Source organism: Pan paniscus, chromosome 7 (assembly GCF_029289425.2).
Source record: "Pan paniscus chromosome 7, NHGRI_mPanPan1-v2.0_pri, whole genome shotgun sequence".
Classification (NCBI taxonomy): Eukaryota; Metazoa; Chordata; class Mammalia; order Primates; family Hominidae; genus Pan; species Pan paniscus.
The window spans coordinates 124,006,036-124,023,108 of record NC_073256.2 but is presented as its reverse complement, the minus strand read 5'-3'; the positions used below and the strand labels follow the sequence as shown (position 1 = coordinate 124,023,108).

General features: G+C 37.8%; 1 protein-coding gene across 7 annotated transcripts in view; it reads right to left on the bottom strand.

Moving 5' to 3' along the window:
* The window catches only part of OXR1 (oxidation resistance 1), a 489,515-nt gene that overhangs the window by 93,931 nt on the left and 378,511 nt on the right, over nt 1-17,073 (bottom strand). The window contains exon 1 of one of the 7 annotated variants that reach the window (XM_014345984.5): nt 1,808-9,982. The exons of 4 other annotated variants lie outside the window; for them this stretch is intronic. In XM_014345984.5, coding sequence (XP_014201470.2) covers nt 1,808-2,009 — 202 coding nt within the window. In that variant the 5' untranslated portion in view covers nt 2,010-9,982. Of the gene's footprint in view, nt 1-1,807; nt 9,983-17,073 lie in introns of those variants that run through there. 2 more of the 7 variants (XM_034966481.4, XM_008975219.6) reach the window with 2 other exon arrangements.

The following is a 17,073-nucleotide window of genomic DNA, read 5'->3' as shown; positions in this document are numbered from 1 at the left end:
AACGCCTCTCTAATGTGTCAGAGATTTGGGGGCACCATGACTATTAAAGAATATGCAATGAATACATAAGGCAGCTTCAACAGAAGAGGAATACATATCACTTCCGAAGCGCCACTTTGAAGAAGGGTGTCAGGTATAGCTGTGTGCTCCACATATATAAACACAAAAGTGTCTCTCTGCTGCCCAGTCTGGATTCTCCTCCTGGGCTCAAAGGATCTTCCCGCCCCAGCCTCCTGAGCAGAGTAGCTGGAACTACAGACACGGGCCACCAAATGAATCAGATACACGTGTTTGGGCATATTTATTAAAATACTAACCATATTCCTTTTTAGTTAAGTTACCCCACATATTTCTGAATTCTCCACCCATTTCAAGGCTGGTCACACATCAAGTGTTTTCAATTAGGCTACTGAAAACTCATTTTAAAAAATCCTTGATTTGAACACTTTAAAGTCCCTTTCCTATGCCTGGTCCCACCTTTAAGAGGATTCTGCATTTGGTTAAGGTCCTTCAGAGAAGAAACAAAAAGTATTCCCCTCCCCTTTTCATTTCCTAATTCCATAAACAGCATTTCTAAAGATAAAAAATATTTTATGTAAAGTAAGGAAAATTTATTTTAAAGGGCTATGCTAAAATGAGACTTTAATATTTCTTCAAAGCTTAAATTACATACCTACACACATAGATCAAAAATGTCCTCACTGTTTTACTGCTTTAAAACAACTGGCAGGGCCCAGCATGGTGGCTCAGGCCTGTAATCCCAGCACTTGGGAAGGCCTAGGCAGGAGGATCACTTGAGGCCAAGAGTTAAGACCAGCCTGGGCAACACAGCGAGACTCCATCTCTACAAAAATAAAGTAAGATAAAATTTAAAATAAAATGACTGGCACGATGTGGAGTTATAAACAGATTTTACACACTTTGTGCCTATCTCTATTTTCTAAACTCTCTAATGCTCATTTATTTTCATAACCCTCAAATATTAAAGCAATTAACAAAAATAAAATAAAATCAGACATGGCTAGGATGTCTGCTACCTGTTAAACGAAGCCAAGGACACTGGAAGTTACCCTATGCATTATGCTAAAACTGTTCAGCAGCACTTTCAAAAATTCTTTAAGTTATCAATATCATGTCTCTACAAATGACTGTTTTAAAGAATGGTACAAAGCCACTGTGGTGAAAAAAATCGGCCAACACAACACAAAATAAACAGGAACTGAGAAAGTTTCTAGGTTCTGCCACCACAAGACAACGTGCAGCCGTTCAAAAAGTACACGACGCAAAATGTCAACTAGCTTCCAATGTTAATGAAGTGTTTTATTTTACAAAGAAGTATCTGGCTTTTTATTTTTCGGTTAGGAAGTGAATCCTAACAACTGAGAAATATCAAGGAAAGACTGACCCAAACCAAAACCAAAGCAGGCACAGCGCTCTTCAAGAATCCAAGACTGAAAACACGGACGTCATAACTGGTTCAGTCTTCACCTCCCAGTGGGAGGGAAAGAGAGAATGGATCGTCCCCTTTAAATACCTGGCGGGGAAAGAAAATCAAGCCTAGGTGAGGAAAGCAGGAAGAGCAGAGCAGGAAGAGCTGGCACGCAGTTGAAAGTCTTCCCTCCCCAGAGCCGAACGAGTCCTTCCTTCCTCGCCCCCGGCGGCCGCCACCCCGGCCACGTTGCCCGCCCCGGCCCAGGCACACCTGCCAGAGCCGGGCCGCGACCCCCGCCCGGCGCCACGACCGCCGCCTCCCCACAGCCCTCAGCCCAGGTCGGCCGCGCGGGAGGCGAAAGAAAGGTGGGCTCACCAGGTCCCTCCGGGCTGGACGGCGCCGGGGGCCGGTGGGGCGGGGACCCGCACCCGAGGTCCCCCTGGGCTGGCTCCCTCCTCAGGTAATCTTCAAAGCGCACCTGCCGGGCTTCGCCGCCGCCCCCGAACCCCAACAGGCGGTTGGCCGTGCCCCGCAGAAGGCGTCCACTCTTCTCGGTGAACGTCGTCAGGTAGTCCATGCTGCCGCGGGGCTGGATGCGGAACTGGGGCCCAGGAGGTCGACGGTTTCGGCGGTGGCGGCCACCACTAGCGCGCCCACCAGCCCATCAGACCTGACCCAGGGGAGGCGGCTCCGCGCGCCTCACAAGAGGCGGGGAGGAGGATGGGGCGTCCCTCTCTCTGCCCGGGGACGGACCATCAGGAAACAACGCGTCGGGGGAGCAAAAGACGGACAAAAGTTTTCGAAAAGTTTTTCTTGTGGCTTCTAAATGCAAAATGAGGCAGAACTTAGCTTGTCACATAGGTATATTCTTCCTGGAACCGATGCGGGGTCAGAAAACTGATGGCTTTTAAGCAAGCTGTACGGGTCCTCTCAGCGCATCCCCCCACCCGCCTGGCGCCAATGGAGCTGGCCTGGCCCGCCCAGCCCCTCCCCGCCCCGTTCGCGCTCGGACCGGACTTTCAGGACTGCAGGGGAAAAGGGTGGACACCCAGCCTCCCGCCAGGTCAGAGCAGAGGCTAAAAATGGCCCAGGGGAGACTGCTGGAGTTGCATGGAGTTCGGGAGCCTAGGAGGGGTCTGAAAATAACTGTCAAAAAGTTTGAAGGGTGTGTGTTGGCTTGGGGAAAAAAGAGGGTGGAGTGCATTACATAAAACTTTTGCAGCTTGTATTTCCTTTTTTTTTTTTATGTTTAAGGACGGCGGAGATACTTTCAACGTAAGACTGCAATCATAATTAAAACATGAATAGTAACATTTTAAGTTCGTTGTGCCATTATGAACTCATGTTAGTGTTGGACATTCTATGATCCCAGTCCTGTTTAGGCAACGTTATTGAGGGATTTAGTTTGCGGATCTACCTTTCAGGGACAAAGAACCTAGACAGGGAAAGAACAGTAACTTTTGACAGAAATTTTGCTCCCTGTGAGATGTGGTTATTCTCTTCCTTTCACATCTGTTTGTAGTTCTTTTAGTTTTCCCAGGCATTAAATAAATTAAACCCTCTTTCTTGGAATCACCAATATATTAATATATTGGGGGGAAAAATATTAGAATTATTTAGGAAGTTGATGAACTAACTACCCACTCCAACAATAGAGCCCTGAAAATCAGGCTTAAGCTTTTGGCCAAACTGCTAAAGATTATCCCTCCTGACAAACACACACCCTCTTTTTTTTTTTTTTTTAACTGGTTGACAGATCTTTTTTGCATCATCACCATTTTCAGTTTAGATTCTTACTAGGTGGGATAAATTTCACCATTCTAATATCAGCCATCACCATTATGCCTGGTGAAAAATACAGAATGTCTGGGCTGCATCCTCAGAGTGTCTAATTCGGTGTTTATGGGAAAGGGACCCAGGAGAATCTGCATACCCAGCAATCCATGTTTTCAGGGTTGTGGCTTGGGAAAGAGCTGTTCCAGACTTCTGCACTTCCTAAGGACCTATTTTGTAGATGTTGCAGTGGACGGAATGTTTCTGCTTTCCCTTAAATTCATTTGTTAAAATCCTAACCCCAATGTGATGGTATTAGGAGATGGGGCCTTTGGGAGGTAATTCATAGCATAGAGGCCACATGAATGCGATTAGTGCCCTTATAAAAAAGGGACCCAGAGAGCTGTCTCCATCTTTCTGCCACATGAGGATACAAAAATACATCAGTTTGCAAACCAGAAGAAGGTCCTCACCAGAAACCAACTATGCTGGCACCCTGATCTTGGACTTCTAGCCTCCAGAACTGTGAGAAATAAATGTGTGTTTATAAACCACTCAGTCAGTCTATGGTGCTTTATTATAGCATCTGGAACGAGCTAAGACAGCTGCTAAGTAGCATTCCATTTGACAAGGAAGACTTACCATTCACACTACTTCTGAGTTCAATGAAAGAGAGGCTCGGTAAGTTTTAAAAATCAAATTTCAATGACTTAGTCTAATTCTCATTAATAATTTAAATTATTTTTCTAAGATATGTTTTACATCTTCTAAAAATTTACCGGTTTGTTATAAGCATATCCAATTAATGCTTGAGATTTTACCTGATTAGATCTGCACTTTTACATCCAACATTTGCAGGAACCTTCATTCTACCAGTTCAAATCCAGATTTACAGGTAGTTAACCCATCTGTTTTGGGGTTTTTTTTCTGCTTCTATTTCATAGAAGGCTACAGCTGCTGGAGAAAAATGTATAACCTTGATGACTGAATGCCTTACAATCTTTGATTTAAACTCGGCTGAGTCGTAATGTCTCTAAAATCCTTCTATTCATATAGTCAGTGTTCTCTTTTATTCTCTATATTTGTTGTCTGAACTGTCATCATTCTCCTGAAGTTACCAAATTCATCACTTGAACATGTTACTTTGCCTTCTACATGACCCAGAAAATCATAGGCCATCAAATATGAACATTCATTTTTCTTTCCTTTTTCTCTTCAATCTACATCAAGTTGCTCTCCCTACCTTGCTTTAGAAGGAGGTCTTTATTCCTGTCCATGCCTTTCTTCCAAATTTTCTTTTGATAGTCTAATTATGTTGTCTGTGACTTGCCAGCTTTATTATTCCTCTCTGTTCCTTTTCACTATATTTCCTTTCCTCTTATCCTTCCTCTATCAGCCGCATAAGTCACTCAGTCTTAAAAAAAAGCTTGCTTATATGCCATGCCTGCTTTTTCACGCTACCTGTTGCCTCATTAAAAAAAAACTTTATTCATATGTAATTTAAGTACTGTAAAATTCACGTGTTAAAATTATATAGTTCACCTGATAACAATTCAGGGTTATAAAGCCATCATCAAAATGTAATCTTTGAACCTGAGCATTTCCATCACCACAAAAAGAAACTTTTTACCATCTGTAGTCACTCCCCAGTCACACTTGCAGCCCTAGGCAATCACTAGTCTATTTCTGCCTCGGTGGATTTGCCTTTTATAGACATTTCATATAATGCTTGGTCTTTGGGGTCTGGCTTCTTTCACTTAATGTTTCTGAGGCTTCTTCATGTTGTAACATGTATTGGTACTTCATTCCTTTTTACCGCCAAATAACATTACTTTGTATAAGATATACCACATTTTATTGATCCGTTCATCCATTGATGGATATTTGGATTGTTCATACCTTGCAGCTATTATGAATAATGTTGTTAGGAACATCTAGGTAATTAAGTTTTTTTGTTGACCTGTTTTCATTTCACATATATACATAGAAGTGAAACTGCTGGGTCAAAATGGTGGCTTTCAATGTGCAAAAAGGTTTAATTTTGATGAAGTCCAATTTATCAATATTTTTATCACATCCGTGCTTTGCATTGTATCTAAGAAATCATTGACTAATCCAATGTTCGAAGATTAACTATTATGTTTTTTCTATGAGTTTTATTTTATTTAGCTCTTATATTAGGTCTTTGATCTAACATAGGACTTTGATCTAATATAGGTCTAATATAGATCTTTGATCTTATATAGGTCTTTGATCTATGTTGGGTTAATTTTCAGGTTTGATGTGAGGAAGTGGTCCAAATTCATTCTTTTATGTGTGGCTATCCAGTTGTTCCAGCACCATTTATTGAAAAGATGGTTTTTCCCCCATTGTCTTTGCATCTTTATCAAAAATTAATTGACCTTAAATACAAGGTTTTATTTCTGGACTCTCAATTCTATTCCTAAACCCATGCCAATACCATGCTATCTTGATTACTGTAGCTTTGTAGTAAGTTTTGAAATTGGAAAGTGTGAGTCTTCCCATTTTGTTCTTCATTTTGAAGATTGTTTTGGCTATTTTGAATCCTTTTCATTCCATATGAATTTTAGGATTACCTTGTCAATTTCTTCAAAGAAAAAAGTCAGTTGTAATTTTGATAGGGATTGCATTAAATCAGTAGATCAATATGGGAAGTATTGCTATATCTTCTATAAACAAAAGGATGTCTTTCCATTTAGGTAGATCTTCAGTTGCTTTCAGCAATGTTTTGTGCTTTTCATTGTATAAATCTTGTACTTTTTTGTGACATACATTAATAAGTGTTTTATTTTTTGTTGATATTGTGAATAGATTTTTTTTAGATTGCCATTGCTAGTATACAGAAATAAAATTGATTTTTGAATACTGTTCTTGTATCTTACAACCTTGCTGGACTCATTAATAAATTCTATTCATTGTTAAATGGATTTCTTAACATTTTCTCTATATAAGTACATGTTTTCTGTAAATAAAGATGGTTTTGTTTTTTCCCTTCCAATTCAGGTGCCTTTTTTTTCTTGCCTAATTGCCCTGGTTAGAACTTTCAGTACAATATTAAATAGAAGTTGTGAGAGCAGATATCGTTTTATTCCTGAATTTGGAGAAAACGCATTGAGTCTTTCACAATTAAATATGATATTATACGTCGTTTTTTTGTAGATGCCCTTACTCTAGTTTAGGAAGCACCATTCTATTCCTAATTTCTAATTTTTTTGTCATAAATGACGTTAGATTTTGTCAAATGCTTTTTCTGCTTCTGTTGATATAATATTGTGCTTTTTGTCCTTTATCCTGTTAATATAGTGTTTGCATTAATTAATATTTGTATATTAAATGAACCTTGCCTTCCTTAGATAATCTTCAGAATGTATAATATGATGCTTGATTTGGTTTGTTGGTATTCTGTTGATTATTTTTTGTCTATATTCATAATAGATATTACATTGGTTTATACTTTTCTTCCCTTGTGATATCCTCGTCTGGCTTTGGTATTTGGGTAATACTGGCCTCTGACAATGAATTGAGAGGTGTGCCATCCTTTTCACTTTTTTGGAAGAGTTTCTAAAGGATTGTTACTAATCATTCTTTAAATGTTTGGTAGAATTCACCATTGAAGCCATCTGGCTCTAGGCTTTTCTTTCTGGTAATATTTTAAATTACTATAATCATTTACCATATATATATATATTTTTTTCTATTTCTCCTTGTGTCAGTCAGTTTTGGTAGTTTTGTCTTTCTAGGAATTTGTTCATTTAATGTAAGTCATCTAATTTGTTGTTCATAGTATTCCTTTATAATCCTGTTCATTTCTCTGATTTATATTAATATCAGCTCTTTTACTCCTAATTTTAGTAATTTGAGTCATCTCTGTTTTTTTCTTGCTGAATCTAAATCTTTGTCAATTTTGTTGCTCCTTGCAGAGAGCCAACTTGAGGTTTCATTAATGAGGTTTCTCTAATGTTTTTCTATTTCCTGTTCCATTAATATCCATGCTAATCTTTATAATTTCCTTCTATTTGTTTTGTGTTTAGTATCTTCTATTTCCGCCCCTCCCCCCCCCCCCGCCCGCAACCTCCCTAGTTTCATAAGGCAGAAGGTTAGGCTATTGATTTGAAATCTTCTTTTTTTTAATAATATAGGTTTTTACAGCTACATACCTCATTAGTTCTGTCTCACAAATTTTGGTATATTGTACTTTAGTTTTTATTTATCTCAAAGTAATTTTCCTTATGACTTATTATTTGACTCATTGGCTATTTAGGAGTATGTTGTTTAATTTCCACATATTTGTGAATTTCCCAAATTTCTTTGTGTTTTTGACTTCTAACTTAATTTTACTGTAGTTAGAGAACATACTTGGTACGATTCCCCCATCCTTTCAAAATCATTGAGTTTTTTTATGGCCTAGTTTATGGTCTATCCTGGATAATATTCCATTTCCTTCATTTTTAAGGCCTTCCATTCATCACTGAATTTCTTGAAAATCCATATTTGCTGCCTCTCTTAAGCTCCTACCCAAGCTCACTCTCAGCAAATTGTCATCCATTCATTCAGCTTTAGTAAATGCCTACTCAGCACTAAGATAGAGAGTCCCTATTTCTATGGCACTTTCAAGCTGATGTTACACTCCCAAAGATCACCAGTGCCAGCACAAGATGTTTTTGTGCGATTAGAAAGAGATACCCCTGCAAATAGACACATTACAAAAAGGCATCTCTAATCCAAAAATGAAATTAAGAAAATAATTCCATTTATAGTAGCATCAAAAAGACAAAAATACTTAGAAATAAATCTATCCAAGGAGGAGCAAGACATATACTGAAAAATACAAAACATAATTGAAAGAAGTTAAAGAAAATCTAAATAAATGGAAAGACATCCCATATACATGGACTAGAAAACTTAATATTGTTAAAATGGCAATTCAGAAATCAATATACAAATGCAATACACTCCCTATCAAAATTCCCCTGCTTTATTTACAGATATGGAAAATCCCATCCTCAAATTCATGTAGAATTGCAAGGAACCCCAAAGAACCAAAACAATATTTAAAAAGAAAAACAGAGTTGGGGGACTCATACTTCCCAATTTCAAAACTTTCTTCAAAGCTACAGTAATCAAAAACCGTAGTACTGGCGTAAGAATAGATGTACAGATTGATGAAATATAATTCAGGGTTCAGAAGTAAACACATACATTTAGGGAAAACAAACTGATTTTCAACAATGATGCCAAGGCCATTTAATGGGGAAAAATAGTGGCTTCAATAAATGGTGCAGTAACAACTCCATATTCACATACAAAAGAATGAGATTAAACCCTTACCTCACACCGTGGACAGAAATGAACTCAGAATGGATTAAAGACATAAGTGTATGACTTAAAACTATTAAATTCCTAGAAGAAAACATAAGGTGAATCTTCATGATCTTGGAATTGGCAGTGGACTCAGAGATTACACCAAAGGCATAAACAACAAATTTGCTTCATTACTAATAAGAGGAATGCAAATATCTGCCAATAAATACCATTTTCTTCCAGCAGGATGGTGAAGATCAAAAAGTTTCAAGCCATTTTGCTAACAGTGGGTGGAAACTACCACTTTCATATATTACTAGTAGGGGAGCGAATAATGGTACTACCATTTTGCAGGATCATCAAAGAAAGTCATTTTGCAGGATCTATCAACATTTTTAAAGCACACTCCTTTTGACTCAGTGTCCTTACTTCTTGATATTTATCCTATTGATGTATGAAATGATGCAGTTTTCTATTTGCAATAGCAAAATTTTGAAAATAACCTAAGTGGTGACTAATAAAGAAATGATTAAATACAATATGACATGTCCATATAATGGAATATTATTCAGCCATTAAAAATAACTACACAGTTTCTGGTATAACTGATTATGAAAGAATCTTGAAAAAAGTATTTTTAAGGGGGAAAGCAAGATATAGAACACCACATGTGGTATGCTTCAAGTTTTGAAAACAATGTGAAGTATGTGTAGTTATCCACATACAAATAAAACATTTCTGTTAGTATATATAAGAACCTAGTAATGGTGGTTGCTTTCTGAGAAAAGAAGTGGGTGGCTTAGGGTGTGATGAGAGAGAGCCTTAATTTTCACTGTGTGTATAATATGCATGTATCACCTATTCAAAAATGATTTTTTAAGTTAAAAAGGACCTGTTTCCCATAAGCCCATTCTATCTTGTAGGAGCTTGCTAGACTGTCCACTGTCAATTTGACTGTCATTTAGCTACTATGAAAGGCATTTGAGATAGACTGCATTTCTCAATCATCAGTAAGAAAAATGTGATCTTTCTTAAGTCGTCTAAGAGTTACAGGCATATCAAGTTAGGTCATCTGCAGTCAGTATACCTAAGGCATGTCTCATCATTGAGAACATGGGCCCTTAGTCTAACTTCAGATCCTGGCTTTGCCACTTACTAGCAGCGTAATGGGAAAGTAACTGACTTAGCCTCTCTCTCCCTCAGGTTCCTTACCTGTAAAATAGAGATCATATAGAGATGTCGGGAAGATTTAATAACATCATGCAAGCAATATGCCTACAAGAGTGCCTGTAAAACATTAAGCCTTGATAAATGTGAGCTATAATGCTTCCTATAAAATACCTTATCAAGTTACACCATTAGTGTTATATTCTGAATTTTATTGAAGTTCAATGCAAGAAATAATTGTGTGAGGAACTGATATTGAAGACATTATTCATTATGTTGTTATTTAGTATATATAATTAAAAAATATTTTTGGCCAGGTGCGGTGACTCACGCCTGTAATCCCAGCACTTTGGGAGGCCAAGGTGGGCGGATCATGAAGTCAGGAGGTTGAGACCATTCTGGCTAACACAGTGAAACCCTGTCTCTACTAAAAATACAAAAAATTAGCTGGGCGTGGCGGTGGGTGCCTGTAGTCCCAGCTATTCGGGAGGCTGAGGCAGGAGAATGGCGTGAACCTAGGAAGCAGAGGTTGCAGTGAGCCGAGACCGCGCCACTGCACTCCAGCCTGGGCGACAGAGCGAGACTCCGTCTCAAATATATATATATATATATTTTTTTTTTTTTGACAGATATTTAGAATTTTATGTCAGGAAAAAATCCTTGTGAAGACAGGACAGGCATTCATTAACCAGATAATACGTATTATCATCTTGTCTTAAGTTTCAAATACAATGGCCATCTTTTCTTTTTTTTTTTTTTTCCAAAAAAGTAAAACTACCTTGCCATTTCCTTTGCTTAGTAATTTCTGGTCTCATTGAAATTATTATTTTTTACTAGATGTTTAAATTAAAAGGACAATATATAACTGGGTACATGCATATGGGAAAACAAAACTATAGTACAGAAGGCTATATAATAGTAAATTTGTTACATCCTTCCTGAATTAACCTCCACAGCTTTGTGTATATCCTTCTGTAAATTTTGTATGCATATATTTACATAGGGGTTAGTATGTGTATATATGCATGTGTGTTTCTTTAAAAAAAAACCCACAAAAATGGGAACATATTGTGTCCACAATTTTGTTGTTGTTGTTGTTGTTTTCTTGTTTGGGATAGGGTCTTACTCTGTTGTCCAGGCTGGCATGCAGTGGTGCAATCAGGGCTCACTGCATCCTCGACCTCCTGGGATCAATCCATCCTCCTGCCTCAGCCTCCTAAGTAGCTGGGACCATAGGCACATGATATCACACCCAACTAATTATTGTAGTTTTTGTAGAGACAGGGTTTTGCCATGTTGCCCAGCCTGGTCTTCAACTCCTGGGCTCAAACGATCTGCCTGCCTCTGCTTCCCAAAATGCTGTGATTACAGGCATGAGCCAAGATGCCTGGCCCATGTCCATAGTTTTATACAAATATTTTTACTTCACTTTGTCTTAGAAACCTTTCCATATCAATTTCTATTAGTTCTCCTTCATTCTTTTTACAGTTTCCGAGTTCAATTTATTATTATCTGTTGAAAAAGCCTTTTGTTGTTAGTTGCTAGAATATTTAATTTAATTACATCACATTTACTTCCAAAAAAAAATGTAGGAGCTAAAAACTCACTGGAAAGCAACTATTAATAAGTTGGAAACTTGTGCACTACTATATGTAGGTTATTTAGTTAAACCACTCCCCAAAATGCTTTAAGAAATTCTGCCCCTGCCCCCGCAGCACTATTCCTTAAAGGAAACATTGCTCTTTTAATTGTGGAATCTTAAATAGAAAACTTTCAAGTAAGACAATGATTTCTAAAAATATGAAGTAAAATGACATGAAAACTAGGCAAATGGCTCTGATTTTATATTTTTATACTAAAAGAATATCATCAGTAACCTAAAAATAATTAGAACCAGATTAACAAAAACATTGGTTTGTAATGTTTATATTTTCTTAATTGTTAGATGAATTAAATGATTCCTATTTTAAGGGGACTATTCTTTGATTGCTTGTTTACATTGGCTAATGACTGAAGTTCTATTTAATGTTCAATCTTCTCAATCTTTTTGTTCCTGCCCCAACTCCTATCTCTGGCAGTCATCCTATATACCAAGCTCTCTGAATTCAAGCTCACTTCTTTATCTTTTACTGAAGATGACATGAAATGGTTTTTCTACTAACAACCATCCCCTGGCATACTTCCTGATTCACTAAAACTATTATGAGTAGCCACAACATTGTGTTCATTACATTTTAAAATACTTTTTAACACAGATAAAATTATTGAATTTTAGGAAATAAAAGAAGCAGAACTGTAACATCCTGAGAAAACACAGAGACATTGAAGTATATGAGCACGACACATCTGCAGATCTTTAAGCAAAATGGTAAAAGTGAGAGCTGTGTTCTCATTATAAGGCTAGCTATGTTAATAAACTCAGAAAATAACAATTGGATCTTAAAAGAACAAAATGAAAAAATAATTTTCTCCAGTAACAAATTATATCTACCTGTCAACTATTTCATAAGATAGAAATGTTAGGGTTGGGCATCATAGCCCACACCCGTAATCTAAGCACGTTGGGAGGCTGAGGCCAGAGGATCGCTTGAGGCCAGAAGTCAGCACTCAAATTTCTGATATGATAAGCCAAACCACTGATGGAATCAATAAAGCAGACTGACACTCTGACACTAAACTAAGCAAAGAGATTTTGTAAGTTTAGAAACTAAGGCATGAATCTATTATACAGTCACTACATCTGCATCTGCCAGTAAACCTAAAGCTTAACTTCATAGACAAATTTGATACCCTTAAAATTGACTCTTTTTTTATATAAAGCATTTGTGTGTTTTTTGCCACTAAAATGGTTTATGCTAACATTCAAATTCCTTATCATATGTGAGACTGCCACCTGTGTCCCAAATGACCACAAAGAGGAAGAATGTGGGTTATCGTTTGAATATAATCATGATCACAGCATTGAAGAGTATATGATAGAGATTTAATATGGCCTTTCAATAGACTGGGAGAGAGTCTAACATTAATTTTCTAAAAAGTTCCCCTCTAGAAGATACCAACCTTGGATATAATAATTACAAACCCTACTAAAAACCAAGTAATTTTCTTTCAATTCTGAAAATTGTCCAAAAGGTGTTAACTCCTTCACTCATCAGAAAAACACTGCATGGCAGTCAAGCCAAACAAGGACTCAGCAATAGCATCGTTAACAATTATAATTGAAACTTGGGTCACAATAAGTGACATCAACTTACCATAGAATTATTCCAGTTCTATTTTTAATCCTATTAAAGACAGTAATTACAATGATATAATTACAGCCCCCAAATACTCCATACCTGGAATGTGGCAGCTTCTGGAGCTTTTGGATCAGTTTCACTCAGCTCATTGGACAAGTGCCAATTGGTATTACCAATGGTGCTTAAAGTTCTGAAAACTCAATAAAGCTTTAAAAACCTTGAGGAACAATAGCTCATCAGGACATCCAAAGAGTAATGTTACATCATGAAGACAAACATTCTCATTTTCTTTCTTCTGCAGATTTCTTTTCCTGCCTGCACTTTCTTTGAGGTTGCAGTAGAGAGTGTGTGTCTACAGAAGGTACTGTATGCATAGCTATAAGGAGGTCTTACCCTCTGTCTTTTTATCTTTCTGGGCCCTTCTTTACCCTTGTTCTTCCTCTTCTCCTCTCTTAATTCTATAATGGGTCTTCACATGTTGCTGTACCTTCTCATGTTACTTGAATAGAATTTTGATACTTAATCTGAAAAGCTGATAAGTGAAAACATTTGTTTTGTGGCATATTAAGTACTTTATTCAAATTATTAATTTCACATATTTTAAAGTTATATAGCTTTTAGCTAATTTTTTGGATAATTTCCCTATCTTTGTTTTGATTAAAGATAATAGGGCCAAGCGCGGTGGCTCATGCCTGTAATCCCAGCACATTGGGAGTCTGAGGTGAGCAGATCACCCTGAGGTCAGGAGTTTGAGACCAGCCTGGCCAACATAGCGAAAACCAATCTCTACTAAATATTACAAAGATTAGTCAGGCTTGGTGGTGTGCACCTGTAATCCCAGCTACTTGGGAAACTGAGGCAGAAGAATCGTTTGAACTTGGGGGGCAGAGGTTGCAGTGAGCCGAGATCACACCACTGCACTCTAGCCTGGGCAACAGAGTGAGACTCTGTCTCAAAAAAAGAAAAAAAAAAAGATAATAGAGAAAAAAGAAGATGAACAGGCAAAATAATATTGGAAAAACCTAAATCTGTTGCCAGCACATTTCCAGCTTTAACCTGTAACCAGTAGTTAGGTAGTTTTTTGTTGTTGTTCCTTCTGTTGGGGGAAAGTCTATACCTGGGGCTGTGTCAATACAAGATGAAATGAAGTACAACAATAAAAAGAGAGCCTACCTATAAGTTCATCCATCTCAGAGAAAGTGCTGGGCAGCAATGACAAATTTTTATCAATTGTCCAAATGTTTCAGCCATGATGCATGAACAGCAAACTCCTAAGTGCTGTACATAATGTTTGAAAGGAGTAGAACTTATTCCTCTTCCCAAAGTAGATGGGAGTTCCCTAACTCCCCACCTCCCCATACCAAACACAATCTGGGAAAGATGCTAATATCCCCAGGTGAATCAGCCCAAAGGCAGTCAGCATATAGGAAGAGAAATTCAAACCTAGATGGTCAATCTTTAAATGATCCAGCACTGACTAGACAGGTTTAATTTTCAAGCAGAATCATGCACTGGTCATTTTCTTCTGTTGCAGATCTACTCTAAATTCTCAAGTCTTCCTAGAGAACAGTAGACACAGCAATATAACCAGATTCAAAACTCAAATCTATGCTGCCCTAACAGGCTTGAAGGAAAGTTGGATCATTTCTAATTGCCTCTCAAGAGAGAAGCAGGGCATGCCTAGGCACCTCAGCCCCACCTACTATCCACAGACTCATATGGGTGCCAAGCTGGCTATACAGCCACCACCACCAGTAGAATTTATCAAATGCATTGAACAAGGACTGGTTGGCAGCCAATTTGTACCTACCCTACTGGTTTTCTAGGAGTCAGGAAGGAAGGGTTGGGGATAAGATTCTTAAATATACAGAGACATCAACAACATTGTTAGGCCCTCAGATTGAGCTAGTTCTGCTAACACACTGCATGATATGTAAGCACATGCATTTGTGTTTGCTCATTAGAGCCTATACATTATGTAGTAAAATGAAATCTCCCAGCTTCTACTTTACCCCCTCTTTAATCGATCTCCAACACTGCAGCCAGGGTAATCTTAAATCCGCCAATCTAAGTATTGCCTTTTCTCCGCTTTAAAAACACTCCTTGTTCACAGCAGCAGCTGCCTGTTGATAATGAGAATCAGCTGTGGAACTTTTTAAAAAATTAAAATTCTCCAACTATACACAGAGATTCTGGTTCCATGGCTGTAGGGTGGGGAACTCAGGAACCTCAATTTTTAAATTATAAGCCATGTTTGCGACCTGCTACTTTAGTTCTTCCAAATGGTTTTTGCATATTTAGTTCATATGAGTCACACAATGACTTCCGAAAAAGGTCCATGAGACTAGATCTGGCAACCACCGAGCAGTGATGTATGTGTTTCACATACGTGTGCAAAGAACAGGCGCTGTTTAAAACTGCCAGTGTTTTACGCTCCAGGTGCCTTGGCCCCTGCCTCAGCAGCTAAGGATATGACGTGCACAGGATGGTACAGCTACAAGATGGTGGAGCCTCCATCAGTCTGGATCCCTATGTAACTATATGGATCAGAGCCCCTGCTCCCAATACAACCCAAAATTGGATATGTAAGAGGAACAAGAAATACATCAAGAAATATACACCTATTTCAGCAAGTCACTTAGGTTTAGGGGTTCATTTGGCATCACAGCATAAGCTTAGCTTATTTTGACTGATAGATTTTGCAAATGATTAAGTTACATTTTTAATGATATATTAATATGCTAAAGATCACCTGATTTGTTAATGATTTTGCTTTTCAATTGTCTCCTTGCCATGTCTATATTCTGAAAAGTATTCTGAGATTGCGAAACTATTCATTTACCTTTTGTGTATGTGAATAAGTATTTTCTTAATACAACCAGAGGAAAACCAACAAACAACAAAAGCAAAATGGGGAGAATGCGGAGTTGCTGAAGCTGAAAAGAATCTGTCGATCATTTATACTCCCAGTTTAAAAATTTGGTTTCCTATCAGCCTTATTCTCTCAATAAATATCTTTATAATCAAAATGTAAATTTGAACTTGTATAACACATGTAGGCTCATAAAATGCCATTTTTATGTTTTACATACTGTTCTCCCATAAAAGTACACTAGAAAATGGTTGAAAATAATTACTTTAAGAGCTACAAAGAATACATCTCAATTGTCTTTCACACAATGCCCTTAACATACTAATCGCAACCTTAACCATAAGACATGAGCGGGGCCTTGGTGTTTATCTAGTCGAGCCTTTCATTTTTATAGATTGGGTCACCAAGGCCGAGAGAGGTCAAGTGTACCTCTCAAGGTCACACACTTGGAAAAGAACAGAGCCAGAACGCAGGGTTTGCCCATGGGAAATGCTGCCACATGACGTTTCCCTCCATCTTTTACTCAAGCAATTAACTGTTACTCTCTCAGTTCACCCAAACATTTGGTTAAAGTGGCATGATGTCCCACAGAGGGTTTTCTGGCTGTGAAAGCTAGGTCAAACTATTGACTTATTTATTTATTGAGATGTAGCTTTCTAATCTGTAAAATAAGAGCAAATAGTGCCTAACTTGGAGCTCTTCTATTATTAGAAAGGACATGATGTATGTATTAGGCCCATTGTTCTTTGGCTGTAAATTAAAAAAAAAAAAATTCTAGTGATTCCCTTCAGAATTTCAGCCTATTCTTCTAGACCAGGGAACAGCAAACTATGGCCCATGAACCAAATCTGGCCGGCCACCTGTTTTTATAAATTTGGTTTCCTTTGAACACAGCCATGCCCATTCATTTATGTATTGTCTGCGGCTGCTTTGGGACTATATCAGCAGAGCTGACTAGTGTGACAGAGACTTTATGGCCCAAAAAGCCTAAAATATTTGCTCCCTGGCCCTTTTCAGAAAAATTCTGTTGGACTGTATTCTAAACTGTTGGGATCATTTTGATTCTTTCACCCACAGTGACATTCGGTATCCCTAATTACTGAGTCAACCATAAATTTGCCTCTGTTAAGGTTGTTCATAAAAATATTTAATGAGACATGAGAAAGGAAAGTCACAAGACACAGGTCAACTGACACCTTCAAGGATGACAATGACTACCACTCATTGAACACATTAATCTAAAGAAGTATGAATCCACTAAATGCTAC